We start from the raw sequence: 24557 nt of genomic DNA on the forward strand, positions 1-24557 counted from the left end.
TATTTACTGGCCTAATTTGTATATAATATGTAGAAAAACATAAGTCTCAACAAGAAATAAAAGTGTACAGTATGTCTAAGGGTTAAATTCAGTGTAAAGCGTGACTCTCTCCACAAAGTGTGACTCTCTCTCTGCACTCACACTGATGACGCAAGCAAGGCGCGCTGGGCCGAATGAACGCCATTCAGCTCAACTCGGCTCATCTCGGAAGTTCGAGTTCCAAATATTTGTTCGGATTCCAAGACAAAAGTTTCTCGAATCTCCTGGTCGAATACCGATTTGGTCGAAAGTCAAGGCGTTCGAGAACCGAGGTATCACTGTACCCAGTGTAACTTCTGATACTGTCCTTGTAAAATTTGTAAATTACTTCCTTCCTTTGGCTTTCTATTTAAAGCAAGTTCCAAATGAGAAGTTTAGGAGTCCTAATCAGGCCAAGAACCTTTTAATGTAAAATTTGCCAACATTCCTAATTTTTTTCTAGGAACGTCTAAAACCTTTGATAAACTCAGCTTTAATAAGTAAGTGCTGACAGGGTGATAGAGGTTTTTTTTTTTATCCTCACTCGAGGACATTTTTTCATTTTTTGTTCAGATAGAGTAGGGGGGTGGGAGAGAGAGAAACATTGACATGAAAGGGACACATTGAGTAGTTGCCACCCGCATGACCCAACCAGGGCCGGGGACAAACTGCAACCGGGGTACGTGCCCTTAGCGGGAACCAAACCCGGGTCTCTCTGTACTGCAGGCCGCTGCTCTAACGGCTGAGCCAAACTGGCCAGGGCAGGTGATAGACTCTTAATGACAAAATAATATAGTATAGTAGAGGTAATCTGTATTTTTTTATCGTGTTAAAATCTCTATACAATTTTCACTTTTTATTTTTAAATTGGGGGATATCCAAATGTTAGAATCTATAGTACTTTGGAATTCTTTAGGCTGTTTATATCTTGCTTGGTGGCATTTGCCTGGCTGTTTGCATTCTCAGAATAAAGAAGATAAAGGAACGAGGGTCCTCAATATTCAGTATGTAAACTTTCACTTATATCACCAGGTTTCAGTGTTCCTGTTCTGTTATACCTTAGTTTTCTGGACTTGGAGGTTCTGTCCTTTTTTCCCACAGAGTAAACATATCTCCTGCGTTTTGCCTGGGGTGGAAGAGGTGACCTAGAGATACAAATGCACCTTATACAGAATTTCAACCAGTCTCCTTGTTTTCAGTACCTGCCTCACTTTTTGCCCCTTTGTAGTCTTCTCAGTTACCTGTTCTGTTTATTACCTAATCCTTTCTGGGGAGAACTGTAGCATGCAACATGAATTGCTTTGCATTGGTATCTTCTTAGTATTCAGTTTTCTTTCCTTTTGCATTATTAATTTCTCCATCTACTTCCTCTCTTTCAAAAATGTATTGACATGTTGTTTTTGGCTATTGTCTTCTCTTATTTTTCCTTTTCTGTGAATATCTCTTCTGTAACTCCCATTTTAGTGAGGTTTCAAATCAAAATGGATATAAATGCACATGTTTAATCCACCTCATTTATCAGAAAATTCTCAGAACTTCTCACAATGTGGTATTTTATCTGTTGGCCCCCTTGAGCCAATAATTCAAATAAAGGAAGAAAGGTACTGTTCTGAGTGACCAGACTAGTGATCTGAGTGAGTCTGTGTGACATGAGGAGGAAGCTATGCACAACTTGACTTTTAAAGTGCAATTTATTCTCTGATACCACAGAAGCATTCCAAAGGCAAATGATTGGTGAAAGATGCATCTACTTTTTTTTAATCCTGAGGACATTTTTTTGATTTTCAGATAGAGTGGAAGGGCGGGGGTGAGGGGGAGAGAGAGAGAGAGAGAGAGAGAAGGAGAGAGAGAGAGAGAGAGAGAGAGAGAGAGGAGAGGAGAGAGGAGAGAGAAAGAGAAACAAACATCCATATGAGAAAGACACATCAATTGGCTGCCTCACGCAGGGACCCCAACCAGGGCCGGGGATCAAACTACAACCAAGGAATGTGCCCTTGACTGGAATTGAACCCACGACTCTTTGGTCTGAGGGCTAAAGCTCTAACCACTGAGCAAAATCAGCCAGGGCAACATTTACTTTTGGAAAAATTTACTGGCTTACATTTATTTGGTGATAGTTACTTAAAACTTAGCAAGAAGTTAATTCTGCTCCATTATGTTAATTCTAGGGATGTAACTGAAGTTGAATAACAGGGAAAAGATATTGCTACTGCTAAAAAAAGAAAATATTTTGAATCCTGGAAAAATATTGAAGAATAGTGATAAAGATACTGTATTAAAGTGATGATTCTATTGAGTACAAACCCCAAACAACAGCTTAGAAGAGTTTTTTTTTTTTTTTTTTTTTACCTTTGATCTAATGTTCCATTTTTCAAAGACATAACCTTGTAACACATCCAGAAATGCACATGGTTCATTACTTTTATAAGAAAAGAAAAAGCAAAGTGAATGGATGATATATTCAGAAAAATAAAGCTGCCCGGCCAGTGTGGCTCAGTGGTTGAGTGTTGACCCATGCACCAAGAGGTCCCCGGTTTGATTCCTGGTCAGGGTACAGGGCTGTGGGCCCGATCCCCAGTGGGGGGCATGCAGGAGGCGGCCAATCAATGTTCTCTCTCATCGATGTTTTTCTCTCTCTTTCCCTCTTTCTCTAAAAATTAATAAAGAAAATCTTAAAAAAAAAAAAATAAAGCTTAGGGTATTTTTTGTGTTTATAAAGAAATGCACCAGTATCTGATATTTACTAAAACACAGAACAGTTATTAATGATCATGAAAGCTTCAACTTAAAGTAGTTTAAATTGCTTTTACAGAATTAGGGATAATCAGAGCTGAGAAGGTACTTCTAAGATTATCTTGCTCAATGGTTTTACACTAATTTTTAAAGGTCTAGATTTCTGTATATTGCCTCAAGGGACCACATGGAGGGATAGGTTACTAGATAAGCATTCTTTCTACATCACTGGAGCCCTGATTTATTTATTTTTATATATTGTACTTCTAGATGAAATTGTGTTTTAAAAGGAGCTTCACCTAAGTATATACCATTTGAATCAACTGCTTTTTTGAAAGGTTACCAGTGATGTCTCTCTATTTGCAAAATCAAGGTCATTTCTTTACCCAGTTTCTTATTCAACAATCTAGTGGTAGTTTATACTGTTGTTCACTCTTTCTTGAAATACTCAATTCTGAGGCTTCTGTGATACTCCATGCTCCTGGTTCCTTCTAGTGTTACGCCTTTTCTTGTCTGTGTCATTCAATCTCTTTGTCTACTACTAGCCATTAGTTTGGAGGTTTTCAAGACTCAGTGTCCTGGATCTTCATTCTTTCTCATGCTCTGCTCTCCAGAAATGGCATCCACACCAATGGCTTTAGTTATCTCCTAACCAGCTGTGACTCAGACTGTTGATTTTTTTAAATCCTCACCCATTGATATGTTTATTGATTTTGGAGACAGAGAGGAAAGAGGCAGTGCTGGTGGGGAGGCAGGCAACTATTATCCCCTGCTTGCAACCCCCATGCCCTGACTGGCAATGGAACTGGCAACCTTTTTGGTGCACAGGACAATGCTCCAACTGAGCCACCTGGTTGGAGCTTAAGCTGACTTTTTAAAGTTGATTTGTTTATCTAATTGCCTACCCTGATATTGCCTTTTTAATTTTTAAAAAAAATGCCAGGAACTTAATACAGGGTGTCCCCCCAAAATGTATACACACTTTGAATACACACTTTATACACACTTTAACCCATTTCAATGGGTTAAATCTGAAAAGAAAGAAACATCAGTTGAACTATCAGCCGTTAAGAGTGTATACAGTTTTTGGGGATACCCTATATATTTTAAAGCTGAACTTCATCTCTATTTTTCTCAAACAAACCGTATAAACCAATCCTTTCCCAGCATTTTCTACCTTAAATAAGAAATCTAGATGTTATCTTTTACACTTTCCCCTCTTTATCCCTCTGATCCTTTTCCAAGTCTTGCTTTGCATCTTAACAATATCTCTTAAGTTATTTCCCTTTCTCTCCATTACCATGGCCACAACTCTAATCTGACTTGTCATTTATTACCTCTTGCCTGGACCAATGCACTGTCCATTTTGTCTTTTTTATCATGCTACATCCAGAACGATCTTCCTTAATATCTAGTGATTTCCCCTTGCTTTCAAGTTAAAGACCAAAATTAGATTTGAAGCTAGTTTACTCTCTTTATCACAACCTTTTGGTTTCACCATGTGTTTTGCTGTTGATGTAAAAATAACTGATATTTTTACTTACAAACAATGGTTTTAAAAATTTGAAGTGTAAGCTATACTTGACAAAATATTTTGAGAAAAATGGATATTTTCTTCAAAGAAAAAATTAGCTGTTCATTTTATTTTATTATTATTTTCATTATTAATTTATTTTTGTTACAGATGTTTCTCCTTTTTTCCCCATTGACACCCTCTTCCTCATCCCCCCCACCCCGTCCCCAGCTTTGTTGTCCATGTCCATCGGTTATGTGTACATGCATATAATAAGTTCTGTGGTTTATCTCTTCCCTCCCCCCCACCCCCGCCTCTGAGGGTTGTCGGTCTGTACCTTACTTCCATGTCTCTGGGTCTACCCTGTTCCTCAGACTATTATGTTCATTATATTTGACAAATAAGTGAGATCATGTGATATTTGTCTTTCTCTGCTTGGCTTGTTTCATTTAGGACAATACTCTCCAGATCCCTCCATGTCGTCTCAAAGGACAAGAGATCTTTCTTTCTTACAGCTGCATAGTACTCCAATGTGTATATGTGCCACAACTTTTTTATCCATTCGTCTACTGATGGACACTTGGGTTGTTTCCAGATCTTAGCTATTGTAAATAGTGCTGCTATGAACATGGGGGTACATATATTCTTTTTGATTGGTGTTTCAGGTTTCTTAGGGTATATTCCTAGAAGTGGGATCACTGGGTCAAATGGTAGTTCAATTTTTAACTTTTTGAGTTAACACCATAGTGTTTTCCACAGTGGCTGCACCAGTCTACATTCCCACCAGCAGTATACTAGAGTCCCCTTTTCTCCACACCCTCACTAACACTTGTTTGATGATTTGTCGATGGCGGCCATTCTGACAGGTGTGAGGTGATACCTCATAGTTGTTTTAATTTGCATCTCTCTGATGATTAATAATGTTAAGCATTTCTTCATATGTCTCTTAGCCATTTGTATGTCCTGTTTGGAGAGGTGTCTCTTTAGGTCCTCTGCCCATTTTTAAATTGAGTTTTTTGTCTTCCTTTTGTTGAGTTGTATGAGCACTCTATGTATTTTGGAAATTAACCCCTTATCTGATGCATCATTGATGATTATGCTCTCCCATTCAGTGGGTTCCCTTTCCATTTTGATGGTGGTTTTTTTTTTTTGCTGTGCAGAAGCTTTTGAGTTTGATGTAGTCCCATTTGTTCATTTTTCCTTTGTTTCTCTTGTCTTAGGTAATGTATCAGTGAAAATTCTGCTGCGTATGATGTCTGAAATTTTGTTACCTACATTTTCTTCTAGGATTTTTATGGATTCATGAGTCACATTTAAGTCTTTTATCCATTTTGAGTTTATTCGCGTGTATGGTGCAAGTTGATGGTCTAGTTTCATTTTTTTTGCAAGTAGTTGTCCAATTTTCCCCATACCATTTATTAAAGAGGCTGTCTTGACTCCATCGTATGCTCTTGCCACCTTTGTCAAATATTAATTGAGCATATCTTGGGTCGATTTCCGGGTTCTCTGTTCTGTTCCACTGGTCTATATGCCTGTTCTTGTGCCAGTACCAGGCTATTTTGATTACAGTAGCTTTGTAGTATAACCTGAAATCTGGTAATGTGATCCCACCTACTTTGTTTCTTTCTCAAGATTGCTGTGGCTATTTGGGGTCTTCTTTGGTTCCATATGAACTTTTGAAGTATTTGTTCCAGTTCTTTGAAATATGTCATTGGTATTTTGATGGGGATTGCATTGAATGTATAGATTGCTTTGGGTACTACGGGAATTTTAATGATGTTAATTCTTCCAATCTATTAACAAGGTACGAACTTCCACTTTTTTATATCTTCCTTTATTTTATTATTTTTTTAAAGTCCTGTAGTTTTCTGCAAATAGGTCCTTTACTTCTTTGGTTAAGTTTATTCCTAGTATCTTAATTTTTTTGCCACGATGGTAAATGGGATTGTCTTTTTAGTTTCTCTTTCTGTGAGTTCATCATTGGTCTATAAGAATGCCATCAATTTCTTGACATTAATTTTGTATTCTGCTACTTTACCAAATTCATTTATTAAGTCTAGTAGATTTTTGATGGAGTCTTCAGGGTTTTCTATGTATAATATCATGTCATCTGCGAATAATGACAGTTTCACTTCCTCCTTTCCAATTTGGATCCCTTCTATTTTTTCTTCATGAAGTTTGATTGTATTCATTTTAATATAAACCTATATTCTTTGTAAGGTTTAAAGTTCAATCTTTTATCAATTTTAAAATGAAGCATTTCCAAATTGGTTTTTCTATCTGGTTGTAGTCTGTACAGAAGTCAGTTAGGTTTAATTAGACCCTTATATATATTGTTTTCAGTTTTATGATTTCATTGATATTTTGAATTGCTGATCTTTTGTGCTTTGTCACCTAAAAATGAATATTTTAAAATGGCTATTTGGCATTTTATTTTATTTATTTTTTATCCTCACCCGAGGACATTTTTTTTTTTTTTTTGGTTCAGGTAGAGTGGGAGGGAGAGAGAGGAAGAGAGAGAGAGAGAGAGAGAAACATCGACGTGAAAGGGACACATCAAGTGGCTGCCACCCGCACGACCGACCAGGGCCAGGGACAAACTGCAACCAAGGTACATGCCCTTAGCGGGAACCGAACCCGGGTCTCTCGGGACCGCAGGCCGATGCTCTAACCGCTGAGCCAAACCGGCCAGGGCTGTTTGGCATTTTAATATGCTATAGGTAGTAGATCTTTTACTTGACAGCTGTTAGATCTTTTAACTTAATTTACAAAGTTGATAAATTTATTAGCTTTTATAAGAGGATTTTCATGATTTATATAGCATAGTAAATTTTTATTTGTGGGAATAACAGATTAATTTCTAACCTTTTAAAAATCATATTTGATTTTACTTTTATCACTTGGAGACACTTAGATAAGTTTCTAGATAAGAATTTTTGTGTCATTAATAATCCATCACTATGAAATAAAAACAGAATTATATACAATAATTTATAAAAGGGGTAATAAAAATCTTGAAAGTATTTCTTTGTTTTATTTTTAAAAAGACTTTTCTTGTTTTATCTACTAGTTGTGCTGTGATTAGTAAAATATATAATTGTTTCTATATTGAGTCTAGAGTATTTACTCTCAAGCAATAGTGATATATTTGATTTTCTTTTATGTTTCGTCACTATCTTGATTTTTTGTAAGGTGGGTCAGCTTGATTTTATGTCTCTCTCAATCAGTTTTCATGTAAATTGAGTCAGCTTTGATTTTAATATTGCTTTCTTGTGAAATATTAATGTTTTTATTAAATCTTTACTACTTCTAGAAATATTGAATATTATGGGTAGATTTATAAGATGAAAATTGGAATTAGTCTAATGTCTTGTCTTGAAGTACATGATGAATTAGAGTGGTTTTCCTCTGTAGCAGGGATGATGTTACCATGGTGAGTGCTTCTGTTGCCATGACATTAGCTTGCATATTTTGATAGGTCTTCAGTTGAAGAAGGGCTCTGTTTCCTGGCAGACTGGAAAAGTGTCATTCTGTCGCTTCCCAAAATGTGTCTTTTTTTTTTTTAATCGAAAAATACAATAATCTTCAAGGAATTATAATAGCTAAGTGCCAAGAAAGAAAATACACCTTGTTTGTTTGTTTATTTATTTATTTATTTTATTCAGCTTTTGGAATATAGCAAAATACTCTTAGCTTGCTTTGTGTAAGGAAGAAAACGGAGAACATCATTTTTTTAGTTTTCTTAATAAATAAAATATTTGCTTGTCCATTAAATTTTGTTGACAAAATAAATAGCTAATGATGATGTAATCAGTCTCAGTTGGATATAGATATATAATGTTACCATACAACTAAAAGACAGTGCTAATGATGATTATTGGTAGCAGAGAAAGAGTAAGTAAATACAAATAAGGACTTTACAAAAATAAAAGAATCAGTGAATTCCAAAAGGGTAAATATATAAAGTACAAAATCAGTTTTTATATAAACGATACATATTAAACGCAGTGAATTAGGGATAGTTCTTTTTATTGATAACTTACATTTAATATTGAAATGTTAATGATAGATGTATTTTTAAAATTTTGTTATACAGTATTATTATATTTTCAATTCTAATTTCTAACTAGATAATACAGATATTTTAACATATAGTAAGAAAAATAGAAAGTCTCCCTCTCACACTTCTCCCTTCCCTCAGTTATCTATTGTTGTTAGTTCTAAATTTTATCTCTTTACAGTTTCTTTATGCATTTATAAACAAATACAAATACATTAATACATTCTTATTCCTGTCCCACTTTTCAAGAAAAGTAGAATATTTTGCATTTTACTTTTCAGAATTTGTCCCAGTCAATTTTTCAAGTGTATATTTTATTAATGCTCTAATTCTAGCATCTGGGAACATATTACAATCAGCAAAATGATGAGGCCATATTATTGAAATATCCCAACCCTTATGTTTATGACAATTCAGAATTTTAGAAGGAAATATTTAAAAGCATACATTTTGTCAATTTAGAATAAAAAATTTGTCTTCCTTTTGCTGCCGAAATTTAGTGATACCATTAGTGACTCTTTCTACTGATAGACTAATTCATTTTGTAAAAGCTACAACCTGAAATATTCTATAAACGAATACATATTGCACAAACTTTTTTTTTCTGCTTCAGAGTATTTTCTTTTTTGCATTAGTCCCATTTATCCTTAGAATATCAAACTAGATGTTGGTGTTGCTTTCTTGAGTAAGCCAGGTGAGTGTGATTTCCCTATAATACTCTTATTCATACCAGTACTAGGAGCATAGACAATTATTTTAGTGATACTATGCAGTACAAATTAACAAAGAGGAGGTCAGTGTAAATGATGTGTAAAGTAACTAGGCTGCCGATGTTACTTACATCTAGAGTTTGATCACCTATCAAGTAGACTGCTTTTATTTAGACATGTGTCTATCAGAGAAGAGGAGAAACAGTCAGCTAGCTCTAAAAGTTAATGGACTTTTATACCAGATGACAGTAGTCTTGGATATTGAGTGAGAGTTAATCCTGAGTTGTGGAATATATTAATTCATTTTTTATCTAATAAATGTCATATACATGGCTGAATTTTGGAAACAGTAACATGAATAAAGACAGGGTTTCTGCCCTCAAATGGGCTTACCATTCTATGAAGAAACTTGACAGCAGCAAATTACATTATGGTGTGTAAGGTGGAAGAGTGCATTGGGAGATTAGACCTATACTAAAGACAGGACAGGATACTTGGTTCAGTAAGGCTTTCCCTGGTGCCTCAGTGGTAGGACTGGCTAAGTGGTTTAGGTGCTGAAGAAGTTTATTAGGTTTTCTGTCTGAGCTTTCTCTTACTGGGAAGCTAGCCAGGCCCACTTACCAGTTGCTTTCCCCTCCTACTTACCACTCCACGCAAAACTAGACAAGGGGTAACTAGAAAAACAATTGGCCCTGGCAGGTTTGGCTCAGCAGTTAGAGCATCAGCCTGCGGTGCAGAGAGACCTGGGTTCGGTTCCTGCTAAGGGCACGTACCTCAGTCGCAGTTTGTCCCCAGCCCTGGTTGGGTCATGCTGGTGGCAGCCACTCGATGTGTCCCTTTCACATCGATATTTCTCTCTCTTTCTCTCTTCCTCTCTCTCCCTCCCACTCTGTCTGAACAAAAAATGGAAAAATGTCCTTGGGTGAGGATAAAAGAAAAAAAAAAAAGAAAAACAATTGGCTTAACAGTGGTTTACTTTGGAACAATTTTATATTCTCATCTCATGAGATCATCTAACCCAACCTTTTTAGCCTTTCATTATTTGTTTTGGGAAAAAATGATACATTTATTTTATTAAGTAGAAAAATTTCTTTGGTATAATGATTTGGGAACATTTTGAACAAGTCATAACCTTTCTGCTTATCAATTTGTTTGTCTATAAAAGGAGGGAGTCTACTGCATGCTTTCAGGGCCCCCCATTTTTCTAGTATTTACCCAGGTCTAGTAACTGGTCTTGATACTAACTGGGTTTTTTTCATTTAACTTGCAATTATCCCAGTTTTCTTATTGGTTAAATTTTAAAAGCACTTGTAGTTCAATGGAACTGCTGAGATACAGAAACTAAAGCTGAATTTTTAGAAGTCTTTGTGTAACTACAGTTAAAAAAATTATTTCGTTAGAAATGTAAGCCACAGGTTATTTTATATGGAAACAACAGCCAGAACAAATTAGACTTGTGAATAAGATAATAAAAATAGTAATCAGTGTATTTTTGAGTAATTTGTCCAACCTGAATAAACCAAGAAGCTTCATCAATTTTGTAATAATTTTTCTCTCAAATCGTAACTTCAGTTTCCAAAAATAGCAATAAAACCTTTTTAAGTAAATGAGAAATATCAGCAAGCTTTAGAAAGTGGAATTTTCTATTTTTGTCTCCTGCTTCTTTCCATGATACTTCTCCCTACTATTTCTACCAGGTTTGTGACTTTTCAGAAATGGAATGCTAAGTGATTGCCTTGACATATTTTTTTTGGAGAATGGCTTTTCCTCTCTATGTCAATAACATAAAGTAGTGAGCAAATTTAGTCTCAGAAAACTTGAGCTACTTTCCTTCAACTCAAATACATTCCTGGTCTTATTGCTTGGAATTTGTATGCCAATGTTCTTCAAAAATTCAATTCAGCCCTGGCCGGTTTGGCTCAGTGGTTGGAATCTTGACCTGAGGTCCGGAGAGACCCGGGTTCGGTTCCTGCTAAGAGCACGTACCTCGGTTGCAGTTTGTCCCTGGCCCTGGTTGGGTCGTGTGGGTGGCAACCACTTGATGTGTTCCTTTCATGTCGATGTTTCTCTCTCTCTCTCTCTCTCTCTCTCTCTCTCCCTCTCCCTCCCACTCTATCTGAGCAAAATATCAAAAAAATGTCCTCAGGTGAGGATAAAAAAAAAAAATTCAATTCGTTTTTCTCTACTTCAAGAAAACTTCCTTTACCCCTGTTCCCCTGACTTTGATGTTTTCCTATTGTACTTTCTTAGCAACTCTTGTGTTCATTTTTGCACCTCTGTAATCTCTATTGCAGATTAGATTAAAAGCCTCATGTGGTTGAACTCCTAGCTTCTCCAGTTAGTATAGTACTGAGCACATAGTAGTTACTTAGTATCGAATGAATGACTTTTTCTCCATATGGGGTATTTATGTGTCTTATTTTGCATAATAGCTATTTGCTATTTGCTTCTCAGTGAAATGTAGACAAAGGATCTACTCAAGTAACTAAGTATAGAATTATTTTACCATTCTATTTAGTAGCCTTACCAATTAGGATTTCTTCTGTTCTTTACAACTAAATGCTAGAACAACAACAAAAATAAAACTAATATGGTAAGACCAGGGATCTTTCCTAGCTTCAGGGTGTGATCCTTATGAAGAAGGCATTATGGTTCCAGTGTAGGGCCTGGAATATGTGTTTTCATAACGTATCTACACTCACATTTTCCTAGTGGAGGCTAACAAAGCAAAGTAGAGTAGGGCTGCAAAGCATTTTAGGTATCTCTGGTTTAGACATTCTGATTTAGGCAGGCAAAATGATATTACATTTTTGCAAGCAATGCAGAGGAAGCCCATACTTTGAGCTGCTTAAAAATCATGGAGTAGATAGAGGCAAAGAGGGACTAAATGCCTTGTTCTTGTTGCTATTATTACATTACTGTTATCTTCCTTTACATCCAAGTTTCTCAACTTTGGTACAATTGACACTTTGAGCTGGATAATTCTTTGTTGTGGCCAGCTGCCCTGTACATTGTAGGATGTTTAGAAACATCCCTGGCCTCTACCCACTAGATGGCAGTAGCATTCCCTCCCTTTCCCTTGTGTGACAACCAAAAAATGCAATCATTGCCAAATATTCCTTGGAGGGTAAAATCGCCTCTTAGTTGAGAATCATTACGTTATACCACAGAACAATATCACTTATGTCTTCACTCTGTTTTCTCTTTATTTTAATTTTAGAGACTTCTCTTTAGTTCATGACCACTGTCCACCTCTAAAGCCAGGTCTGCTCTCATTTGGTAAACATTTTCCTAAACATTTTTTTGTTGCCTGACATTTGCATTCATTACATTTTTTATGATAATGGATATCTCAGGTTTTATTGGTAATTGTCTTCAGATATAACCTATCTCCAGTTTTTTATTTGACAGCTCATCTGATAAAATTAGATTTGTTTCTATAGAAGTAAGTATTATATATATCAGTTAAATACAGCTTTTAAATTATTTTCATTTAGATATAAGTTGGTGATTTTAATGAAACCGTGAAATGCATTACTCCCTAATCAAATATTGGGACATGTAGCTTGAAAGAATTTTTTTGTATCCTTGTTTATATTTCAGTAAGATTCTGCATTTCACTTGATAACTCACAAATACTTATTTTTCTAAATCCCTATATTATATAATACATTTGCCCTTAATATTTTGGGGATTATGAAATTTTTTTTTTGTGATTGATACACATAATCTTTCATGAATATTGCTAATTTAAATAATTTCATAATCTAAAATAATTCATTTAAAAATAAAATTATACCTGAGACTAATATTTTGTAAGTTTTAAATTTTTGCACTTTATTATTTTTAGTTATCGAGTATTTATGGAACATTTTAATAGGTGTTTTGTAGGCCTGTCATTAGACATGATTTTTGCTGAAGTAGAATTTACATTCTAATAGGTGTTTAAATATATTTAACTCAGCCCTGGCCGGTTTGGTTCAGCGGTTAGAGCGCCAGCCCGCGGACCAGAGAGTCTCGGGTTCGGTTCCTGCTAAGGGCACGTACCTCGGTTGCAGTTTGTCTCCGGCCCTGGTTGGTGACCACTTGATGTGTCTCTCTTACGTTGATGTTTCTTTCTCTCTCTTCCTCCCTCTTTTTCTCCCGCTCTATCTGAAGATGAATGCAAAAATGTCCTCGGATGAGGATAAAAAAAAATTTAAATATATTTTACTAATGGAATCTATGTCATTTTAAATTTACGTTTGGTAATTGAGAACTATAGTATTTTAAAAATATACTTTCCTAAAATTTTTATCATTTATTCTATTAATTTTTATAAAGGTACTTTGAAATTCCCAGTTCTATCAAGCCTGGGATTTCAAATGAACGTAAGTGATTTGATGTGCTGTTAAGATGAGGAATGGCTTAAGTTTTGAATTATTTCTTATAAAAACAGAAGAGTTGGTACACGCTGTATTCTCATTAGACAAGATGGAGTCTTGATTTCCAGAGAGAAGAATGTAAAAGATATTTCATGTTTATTGTACAAATAATATCATGTATGAAAATTCTTTTTAGGATTTGCCATTAGTTACCTATTATGAAATATTTTAAAACTATACAATTATTAAACTTTCCTTAGTTTAATAACTTAGATTGATAATGGTTTCCAAGTGGTCTCATACTCATAGTCATAAATAAATAGGGAACAGAAATAAATGATGGTTGTGTGTAAGTATGATGTCCCCTTGGCAGAGGTTGTGAGTGGGGTTGGGGTGGGATGTTAACTCTATTCTCCCCTTACTCTTCTTTTACCCCTCACTACCGTAATGAACCACTCTTACTCAAAGGTCTGTGACATTTCTGTCAGGTATGCTTTGTTAGAAAAAAGACTAAATTTTATCAGATTCTTTTCATTAATGTGTTGGCAACTGGAAAATTTTGTAGTTTTAGCATTTATAAAAAAAATTGTATTCAGCAAGTCTAAGATTTATTTGTGATCATCCTGAAGGATATATATTACCTAAATGAATCTCTTAGGGCAAGTAAATAGATGAAAACTTCCATTGAAATAGTATATATTTGATTTTATATTCATTCATGTTTAAACTGAAGACTTGGGGGAAAATAGTATATAATATGTTTTTAAATGTGCTACAGATAAAATGTCTTTTCTATCAACTCCAGTGATTTGTCTTTCTTAGCAAAACTTAAGTTATACTAATTTTGTCATTATATGGACACTTCTGTTTGAAATAAATTATCCTGTGACTAGGGTTTTGCAATTTTTCCTCAAACTTATAAAAATATGTTAGAATGCAATTTGACTTGTATATTTAAAAAAATTATTATTAATGAGAACACTTAGCAGTTTTTCCTTCCTGAGTATCTTTCTAATAATGTCGTCCCACCTCCCATAATGCCTTCGCTGAATCCATACTTGATTCTCCTTCAGAAGATACTATATGTTTCTACTCCTGTATTTTGCTCATATTTACTTCATGCTGCAAGTCTGCATGAGTGAATATTCTTTAAGGCTTACAGTGTTCACTCTTTTATAAATTAGTCCTTAAGGCTCATGAGTAAAGTAGTTTCTCTTTTGACTATGTATGTTCCCAGAATACTTTAAAATATTTTTTCCTATAGTTTCTTTAATTACAATGGTAGTGTTGTACAACCATTTCCACTATTTCCAAAAATTTTACATCACACCAAACAAATTCTGCTCCCCCGACCCCAGCTCTTGATACTTCTAATCTACTTTCTTTCACTATGAATTTGCCTATTCTGGATATTTCTTGTAAGTGGACTCATACAATTTTTGTCCTTTTGTGTTTGGCTTATTTCACCTAGCATAATGTTTTTTAGGTTTATTCATTTTGTGGCACATATCAGAAATTCATTCTTTTTTATGGCTGAATATTATTCTACTGTAGGTAAAACCACTTTTTGTTTCTCCATCTATGTCAGCAGTTCTCAACCTGTGGGTTGCGACCCCTCTGGGGGTCGAACGACCCTTTTACAGGGGTTGTCTAAGACATAATAGTAGCAAAATTACAGTTATGAATTAGCAACGAAAATAATTTTATGGTTGGGGGTCACCACAACATGAGAAACTGTATTAAAGGGTTGCAGCATTAGGAAGGTTGAGAACCACTGCTTTATGTGATGATGGAAACTTAGGCTGTTTTTACCTTTTGACTATTGTAAATAATGCTGCAGTGAACATTAGCATGTAAGTATCTGAGTCCTTGTTTTTAATTTTTTTGGATGTGTACTTAGGAGTCGAGTTGTGCTGGGTCATAGGGTAATTAATTCTATGTTTAACTTTTTGAGGAACCATCAAACTGTTATCCACAGTGGCTGCATCATTATATATTCCTTATAGCAATATACGTGGCTTCTTATTTCACTACATCCTCTCCAATACTTTTTTTCTTTCTTTCTTTTCTTTTTTTTTTTTTTAAAGAATGATAGCCCCCCCAGTAGGTATGAAGTGGTAGGTAGGTCATTGTGATTTTGATTTCCCTCCTAGCTAATGATAGTGAGCATCTTTTTATATACTTACTGACCATTTGTGTATCTTCTGTGGAGAAATGTCTATTCAATTTCTTTGACAATTTTTAAATTGGGTTGTTTGTTATTTTGTTGTTGAATTTTAGATATTAAATTTTTATCACATATCTGATTTGCATATATTTGTCCTCTTTCTGTAGGTTCTTTTCACTTTTTTGATAATATCTTGTGATGCACAAAAGTTTTTAAAATTTTGAAGTTTAATTTATCTTTTTAAAAAATTACTCATAAAAAAAAAAAAAACTACCCCAAAACTCAGTGGCTTAAAAAATTACTCATGCTTTTAATGTCATATTTAAGAATCTGCTGTCAAACTCAAGATTATGAAAATTTACCCCTGTGTTCTTCTAAGATTTTTATGGTTTTAGCTATTATATTTAAGTTGTTAGTCCATTTTTAGTTATTTTTTGTATAGATGGGAGGTAGGGATCCAACTTCATTTATTTTGCATGTGGAAATCCATCTATCCCAGCATCATTTGTTGAAGAGAATATTTTCTCTCCATTTAATGGACTTAGGACTTCTGTTAAAAAAATCAATTACCTATCGACATACGCGTTTATTTTTGTACTCTCAATTCTAGTCCATTAGTTTGTATGTCTAACCTTATGTTAGCAACTGTTTTTTCAGATTTTTTTTTAATCCTCACCTGAGGACCTTTTTTCATTTTTTGTTCAGATAGAGTGGAAGGGGGAGAGAGAGAGAGAGAGAGAGAGAGAGAGAGAGAAAGGGAGAGAGAGAAACCTCGACGTGAAAGGGACACATCAAGTGGCTACCCACCCGCATGACCAACCAGGGCCGGGGACAAACTGCAACCGAGGCACGCACTCCAATGGGAACCAAACCCAGGTCTCTCTGGACGACAGGCCGACGCTCTAACCACTGAGCTAAACCGGCTAGGCAGCAACTGTTTTTTCTTAACATTTTTTTTTTCTTTATTGATTTTAGAGAGAGAGGAAGGGAGAGGGAGAGAGAGATAGAAACATTGATAAGCGAGAACATCGATTGGCTGCCTCCTGCATGCCCCCCCAATGGGGATTGGACCCACAACCTGGGTATGTATCCTGACTGGGAATTGAACCGGTGACCTCTTGCTGCATGGGTTGATGCTCAACTAAGCCACACCGGCTGGGCAGCAACTCTGTTTTGATTACTGTAGCCTTGTACTAAGTTTTGAAATTGGGAATGTGAGTTTTCCAACTTTGTTGTTCTTTTACCAAAATTGTTTTGACTCTTCAGGGCCTCTTGAAACTCCATATGAAATTGAATATCAGCTTTTCTATTTCTGTGAAAAAAGGCTGTTAGAATTTTGATAGGGATTGCATTGAATCTGTGGATGGCTTTGGGTAGTATTGGCATCTTAGAAATATTAAATTGATGTTCTGAACCAATTCCAACATGGGAGGTGGTTTTTCTCTCCACCAACAAGCAATTCTTTGACACCAAACGAGTGCCCTACAATTCAACTCCATTCTGACACTACCCAGATATAGCATCACATTCTATAGGTTGAGGTTTCAATCCTATAAGACTGCCCCACACTTCCCACTTCAGATATCAGTCTCAAGCTCAGGCTGTAGATCGGAGGTTCTAACCACCTCCTCCTTGGACTTGAGATGCCAGTCATGAGTCCAGGTTGTCACTTGTACTTCTGAGTGACTGGCTATAAATCAGAGGTTCCTATGGCTCCCACCTAAGGTTTGATTAGTTTTCTAGAGTGGATCACAGAACTCAGAGAAACATTTTACTTACTAAATTAGGGGTTAAAAACAAAAGGATGTAACTCAGGAACACCAGATGGAAGAGATACATAGGGTAAGGTATGAGGAAGGGGCATGGATCGTCTATGTCCTCTCCAGGCACGCTGCTTTCCCCAATCTCCATGTGGCCCAACTTGGAACCTCTTTGAACTGAGTTTTTACAGAGGCTTCATTACATAGGATTGATCAAATTATACCTGTTGACCATTGATCCACCCTCCATCCCTTCCTTCCTGAGGTCAGGGACTGAGAGTTCCAACCCTCTAACCACAAACTTGCCTCATTAACATAACAAAAGAACTTTATTGCTCTCATCATTTAGGGAATTCCAAGGGTTTTAAAAGCTCTGTGCCAGAAAGAGGGAGGAGGACCAAATAATTATTTTTTATCATAAATCACATCACACTTCCTATGTATGAACATGGGATAGCTTTCCATTTGTAGGTCTTTATCTGTTTCAGTAATGTTTTGCAGTTTTCAATATACATATCATTCACTTCCTTGGTTAAATTAGTTCCTAGGTATTTTGTGTTTTTAGATGCTATTGTGAATGGAATTGCTTTTATAATTTCTTTTTTGGATTGTTCATTGCTGTTTTATAGAAACACAATTGATTTTTTATGTTGATAATACCACCCAAAATATTAAATTAGTAGAAGTTAATTTGACAAATATTGTGTAAGACTAGTATATTGAAAATTACCAAACATTGCTGTAAGTTAGGAAGACCTAAGTAAATAGATTTGCATAGATTTTCATGAATTGGAAGAATCAATGTTAAGGTGTTATTTCTCCCCCAGTTGACCTATTGATTCAGTGCAATCCTAACCAAATCCCAGTAGATGTATTTTTCATAGAAATTGACAAGCTGATTTTAACATTTATGTAGAAATATAAATGCTACATTAGATAAGAGAGTTTGGAGAAAGAAGAACGAAGTTAGAGGACTTAAACAGCCTGGTTTTAAAACTTACAAAGCTACAGTAAGCGAGACAGTGTGTTGTTAGCAGGAGGAAGGGCATGTTTATCAATGCAGCACATTGAGGAGAATAGAAATATCTCTGTATCTATAAATAATTGGTTTTGACAAAGGTGCCAAGGCAACTCAGTGAGAAAAGGATAATCTTTTCAACCACTGATGCTGGGTCAGTTTGATATCCATCTGTCAAACAGTGAACCTAATCCCTTACTTCACACCATGTAAGTAAGTTAACCTCAAATGGATTGCATACCTTAAAACATGAGCTAAAACGAATCAGTTTATCTAAGAAAACATAGAAAATTTCAATAATAGGCAAAGATTCCTTAAAGAAGGCACAGAAAGCACTAACTATAAAATTTTAAATTGATGATTTTGAAAAAATGTTCAACATCACTAATCATCAGGGAAATGCAAATAAAAAACACACTGAAATATCACCTTACACCAGTCAGGATGGTCATCTTCAACAAGTTAAAAGATAAATGTTGGCCCTGGCCGGTTTGGCTCAGCGGTTAGAGCATCAGCCTGTGGTCTGGAGAGACCCGGGTTTGGTTCCCGCTAAGGGCATGTACCTTGGTTGCAGTTTGTCCCCGGCCCTGGTTGGGTCATGCGGGTGGCAGCCACTTGATGTGTCCCTTTCATGTCGATGTTTCTCTCTGCCCCTCCCACTCTATCTGAACAAAAATGGAAAAATGTCCTTGGGTGAGGATAAAAGAAAAAAAGATAAATGTTGGTGCCGGGCTGTTGTGGCTCAGTGGATTTAGCTTTGTCCCATGAACCGAGAGGTCCCCGTTCAATTCCCTGTCAGGGTACATGCTTGGGTTTCGGGCTTGATCCCCAGTAAAGGGTGTGCAGGAGGCAGCCAATCATTGTTTTTCTCTTACATCGATGTTTCTATCTCTCTCTGTAAAAAAAACCAATAAAAACGTATTTTAAAAAAAGATAAATGTTGGTGAGGATGTGGAGAGCAAAGGGAACCATGTACAGTGTTGATGGGAATGTAAATTTATACAGCTACTATGGAAAACGCTATGAAGTTTCCTCAAAAAATAGAACTACGATATAATCCAGCAATCCCACCTCTGGGTATGTATCCAAAAGAAATAAAACCAGTATGTTGGAGAGGTATCTGTATTCCCACGTTGTACCATTATTTAGAGTAGCCAAAATATGGAAACAATCTAAGTGTCTGTTGATGGATGAATGGATAAAGAAAATGTGGTACACACATACAGTGGAATATTATTCAGCCCAACAAAAGAAATCCTGACTTTGCAACAGTATGGATGAACCTGGAGTACATTATGCTAAGTGTAATAAGCCAGACACAAAAAGAAAAATATCGCATGATCTCACATATATGCAGAATCTTAAAAAAAAAAAAAAGTTGAATTAACAGAGAATAAATGGTGGTTATGAGAGTCTGGAGAATGGTGGAACAGGGAAGATGTTGATCAAAGGGGAAAAACTTTCAATTATGAGTAAGTTTTAGAGACCTAATGTACAGCATGGTGACTATGATTAATAATGATAATGTACACTTTAAATTTGCCAAGAGAGTAGATCTTCAGTGTTCTTACTACCAAAATGAAAAAAAAAAAGAACTGTGTGAGATGATGGATATGTTCATTAATTTGATTGTGGTAATCATTTCATAATGTATACATATGTCAAAACATGTTGTACAACTTAAATTTTTATTTTTCAAACATGCCTTAATATGGCTGGAAGAAAATGATTTTGACTTCCTTAAAATTAAAAATAAATTTGTTCTTCAAAAGAAATTGTTATGAAAATGAAAAGGCAAGATAAAGACTGGTAGAAAATATTTGTTGTACATATATCCAACCAAGGCTGTTTATCCAGATATATAAACAACTTTTGCAAGTGAATAATAAGATTTCCCAGTAAAAACAAGGATAAAAATTTGAAACAGACTCTACACTAAAGAAGATACACGGGCCCTGGCCGTTTTGGCTCAGTGGTTGGAGCATCACCCCATGGATGGGGTGATGGGTTAAGTTCCAGTCAAGGGCATGCGCCTCAGTTGCAATTCGATCCCCAGCCCTGGTCTGGGTCCTGGGGTAGGCAGCCAATCTCTCTCTCTCTCTCTGTCTCTCTCTCTGTCTCTCTCTCTCTCTCTTGTTCCCCCTCTTCCTCTCCCTCTTTTTCTCTCTCTCTCTCCTTCCCTTCCTTCCCTTTCTCCCTCCCACTCTATCTGAAGATAAATGGAAAAATATTCTCTGGTGAGGATTAAAGAAAAAAGAAGAAGAAGATACACAGATAGCAAACAAGCAAATTAAAAGATCTTCAACACCTTTGATCATTAGAAAAATACAAGTGAAAGTTATGAGATACACTTTAGAATTAAAAATTTAGAATTAGAAAGACTGACAATATCTAGTCCTAGGGTGGATGAGAGGAGCAAATCGACCTCTCATATATTTCTCGTGGGAATAGGAAGTGTTATAGCCACTTTGGAAAACAATTTGACAGTATCTTATGAAGTTAAATATACATTTACTATGTGACCCAGCTATTCTATACCTAGGTATTTACCCAAGAGTTAGGAAGACATATACACAATTGTTCAGAGCAGCATTATTCATGATAACCTAAAACTGGGAACAACCCAGATAGCCATCCACTTGTAAATGCATAAACAATTTGTAGTATGTACGTAAAATGTTATCCTAGTTACTAATAACAAGGAACAAACTACCAATATGTGTACCAGCATAGATAAATTACAAATTTTGTTGAGAATTTCTTATGAATTCTAGAAAAGGTACAACTATAGTGATAGAAAGAAGGTTACTATTGCCAGAGTTGGTGGTAGGGAATTGCTTGCAAATGTCAGGAGGAAACTTTTGGGTGATTGAAATGCTGTGTATCATATTTTGGTGATGGTTACATAATTGTATTTTTTTTTTTTTAAAGTTGGTAAAAGAATTTTATTATGCAGCTTAGGTAGGTCTTTGCATTCTACTAACAGAAGAGCATTTCTCCACATTGTAGTCAACCTAATGAATTATATATTTAAAAATATGGAACGCTTCATGAATTTGCATGTCATCCTTGAGCAGGGGCCATGCTAATCTCTGTATCGTTCCAATTTTAGTATATGTGCTGCCGAAGCGAGCATCATAATTGTATTCATTTTGCTAATTTCATTGGTTGATTTTATTCATTATAAATTATCCCACAGTAAAATTAAACATGAAAAAACAAAAAAATTTAAAAATGATCAAACTTACTGTAAGCCCTAGAAAAATTAGAAAGAAAAGCAAGTTTTGTTCTTTTTTGTACTTTCACAAACAAGGGTCTACATACTTTGGCAGGAAAAGGGGAAAGGCCATGTACATCAATAAGAAGTTTGATGTCTAGCTTTGCTCATCAGTTGAAGACAACAAAAATTATACTTGGAGGAGAATAGTAATTTTGCTTATTAAAAAGTAATTTATACTATATTTAATAAGTCAATAGTTTATTTCTTAGCTTCTTATTAAATATTATCATTTTAATTCACTTTAGAAATATAAACCTGGTCGATGTGATGATATTTTGAAATGGAAGCCTCCTAGTCTTAATTCTGTGGACTTTCGCCTAAAGATAACAAGAATGGGAGGAGAAGGGTAAGTAATGCACCTTTGTTCCCCCACCATTTTTATGTGAACTAATACTGTTTGTTTAAGGTTTCAGTGTTTAATTTATACATATACTTTACAAAAAAAAATGAAAATACTGTATTTGACAATATCTGTGATACACATATCTAAGCATCTATCTCATTTCCACAGATTTCTCCTTTGACCTATGAAAAAATTTTTGTTTTCCTTTATTGATTTGTAGAGAGGGGGAAGGGAGAGGGAGAAAAAAACATCAATGAAAGAGAACATCGAGTGACTGCGTCCTGCATGCCCCCCACTGGGAATCTGGCCCACAACCTGGGCATGAACTGGCGACCTTTTGGTGCATGGGTCCATGCTCATCCACTGAGCCACACCGGCTGGGCTCCTTTGACCTGTTATACAGCTAACATTTTGTAGCATCCTTTAAATTTATTTTAGTCTTAGAAATAGTTATTTCTAACATAAAAAAAGAACTTTGTTACATTGTAAAAATGAAAATAGATTTTACCTAAAAGTAATCCTTCCAAGTGAATTATAAATAAGATATTATTATAATTAAATGTTTTGAAATAAGCCTTTTTTACTTTGAAGACACTATGCGTTTGCATAGCAAATAGTTATCCATATTTTATTTAGGGTAAAGTTTTAATTGTTAAATTTCATTAAGACTTTTCATGATGTTCATTAAGTTTTAAGCTTTTCATTTATTGGTTAATCTTTTTAAAATGGTTTTATTGTTTTATTTCACCTTGTTCCATATAATTTTATCGTGTCTTATATAAGTAAATACATAATAGCAATGTAGGAAATGTTTAATCAAGGAGCTCATAAAGAGAAAGTAATTAAGATGACACTGGCAGAAAGACAAAAAGTTTACCAATGCTCTGACATTTTTTTTACTTGTCAAAGGTAAACCACAGGCTTGCTTTTTTGTAGCTAATGGAATGAAAGATATGTGATCAGTTATATGAATCCAGACTCCAAAAGATTTTCTCTTAAGTGACCGTGCATTTTAAAATAAAGGAAACCGTGTACTGTGTTAACCTTAAGTAAAAAAAGGAATTTAATAAGTCATACAGGTGTCAGTTTTTAAACAATAGAGTATTTAATATTTTATATCCTTAGATGAGAGTTTGTGACTTAATAACAAACTACAGTTTAGTCAGAACAATTATCTGGGACCCCAAGTGTTTAGGTATTTTGCTCTATATTAGTCTGATTTAATCCAAGGACAGATAGATAAACTTTTGATTATTTATAGGAATACATATATATTTCATTAAGTAATAGAAAAGATTTGATGAAAGAAATAGTATTGGTAACCCAGAATATCTGTAAACCAGATACTTTGTCAGGAAGAAGACTCTTGAGTTTATTACTTATCAAGACTTATCCAAAAATATAATTTAAAAAATTAACTCTTTGGATAAATATTGATATTAATACCAATATCAGTTAATAGTTTAGGGATTATAAATGATACAGCAATTCTATTAATATACTATTAATATAAATAAATACTAATACATGTTTTTTTGGAAACTGCCCCCAAACTATATTTATTTATTTATTTATACTTTTTCTTTATTGATTTTAGAGAGACGGGAAGGGGGGGAGAGAGAGAGAGAAACATCGATGAGAGAGAACATCGATTGACTGTCTCCTGTGTGCCCACAACCTGGGCATATGCCCTGACTGGGAATCGAACTGGTGACCTCTTGGTGCATGGGTCGATGCTCAACCACTGAGCTGCACTGGCCGGACTATATTTATATTTTAAATATAAATATTTAAAGATGAATATGGTTCTTTGGAAATAAGACTAAATGAAATAAGATTTGTTAAATTGCTTTATTACTAAATCTTCTATTTTGCCTAATGCTATATTTAGTTAAAGGGTATAAACCCTTGTGTGTTTTTATTGATTGTTATCATTGAATTTTGAAAAATCATTTTGTTTTGGTTTTTACAGATCAATATTCTTAGCAGTACTTAAAAACTACTGTGGCTAAATGTAGAATATCCATTTTTCTAAGTAGCAAAAATGATAATATTTTTCTTGCAATTGTCCATTGCTATTAAGTATAGGAAAATGTAATTCAGTTTACTAGTTTGTCATCCTAGTTTTGCTTTTATTCTTTAGTATGTTTTAAAAATATTTAGTTCTTTAAAAATTTTACCTATTTAGTATCTTTTTACAGAAACTGAATTACTTTTAATTCTAGTGCATCTTTCAAACACATCAAAATGTCAGCATTGAAGGTGATTTTCTGATAAGAATATGCAAGTTACATTGGTGTAGGTACATAATTTATTTATGTAACATGAGTGTCAGTTTTAAAAAATAGGGTATTTAGTATGAAATATAACATAACTATTGCTGTAAAACATGTATTATTCAGTTAGCCAGAGTAATATGCTTTTTAATGTAAAGAATGTTATGTATTATAGTAATTTTCACTATATGTGAGTTTATCTAATGCTTATGTTAGATACAGCATATTAGAAAGCGTTGTAAGAAATATGCCTTTAATAGTTTGAAGAGAGAGTAGCCATGTCACTGAATGATCAGAATCACAGCATGTGGCCAG

At 34.9% G+C, this 24557-nt stretch overlaps 1 protein-coding gene and 1 non-coding gene across 12 annotated transcripts in view; one reads left to right on the forward strand and one right to left on the reverse strand.

Moving 5' to 3' along the window:
* RNGTT (RNA guanylyltransferase and 5'-phosphatase) overlaps positions 1-24557 on the forward strand; it is a 262608-nt gene that overhangs the window by 120641 nt on the left and 117410 nt on the right. For 10 of the 11 annotated variants that reach the window (XR_004957608.1, XM_036248259.1, XM_036248258.1 and 7 more), the window contains exon 13: positions 21869-21969. Coding sequence is in view for 10 of the 11 variants with exons in the window: in XM_036248259.1 (XP_036104152.1) it covers positions 21869-21969 (101 nt within the window). In the remaining variant the exon portion in view is untranslated. Of the gene's footprint in view, positions 1-21868; positions 21970-24191; positions 24229-24557 lie in introns of all 11 variants that reach the window. The other variant, XM_036248266.1, reaches the window with a different exon arrangement.
* LOC118622050 lies at positions 21376-21479 on the reverse strand. The gene has a single exon (XR_004957889.1). It is a non-coding gene; the product is annotated as a U6 spliceosomal RNA (small nuclear RNA).

The sequence above is a fragment of the Molossus molossus genome, unplaced genomic scaffold (assembly GCF_014108415.1).
Source record: "Molossus molossus isolate mMolMol1 unplaced genomic scaffold, mMolMol1.p scaffold_m16_p_8, whole genome shotgun sequence".
NCBI lineage: Eukaryota > Metazoa > Chordata > Mammalia > Chiroptera > Molossidae > Molossus > Molossus molossus.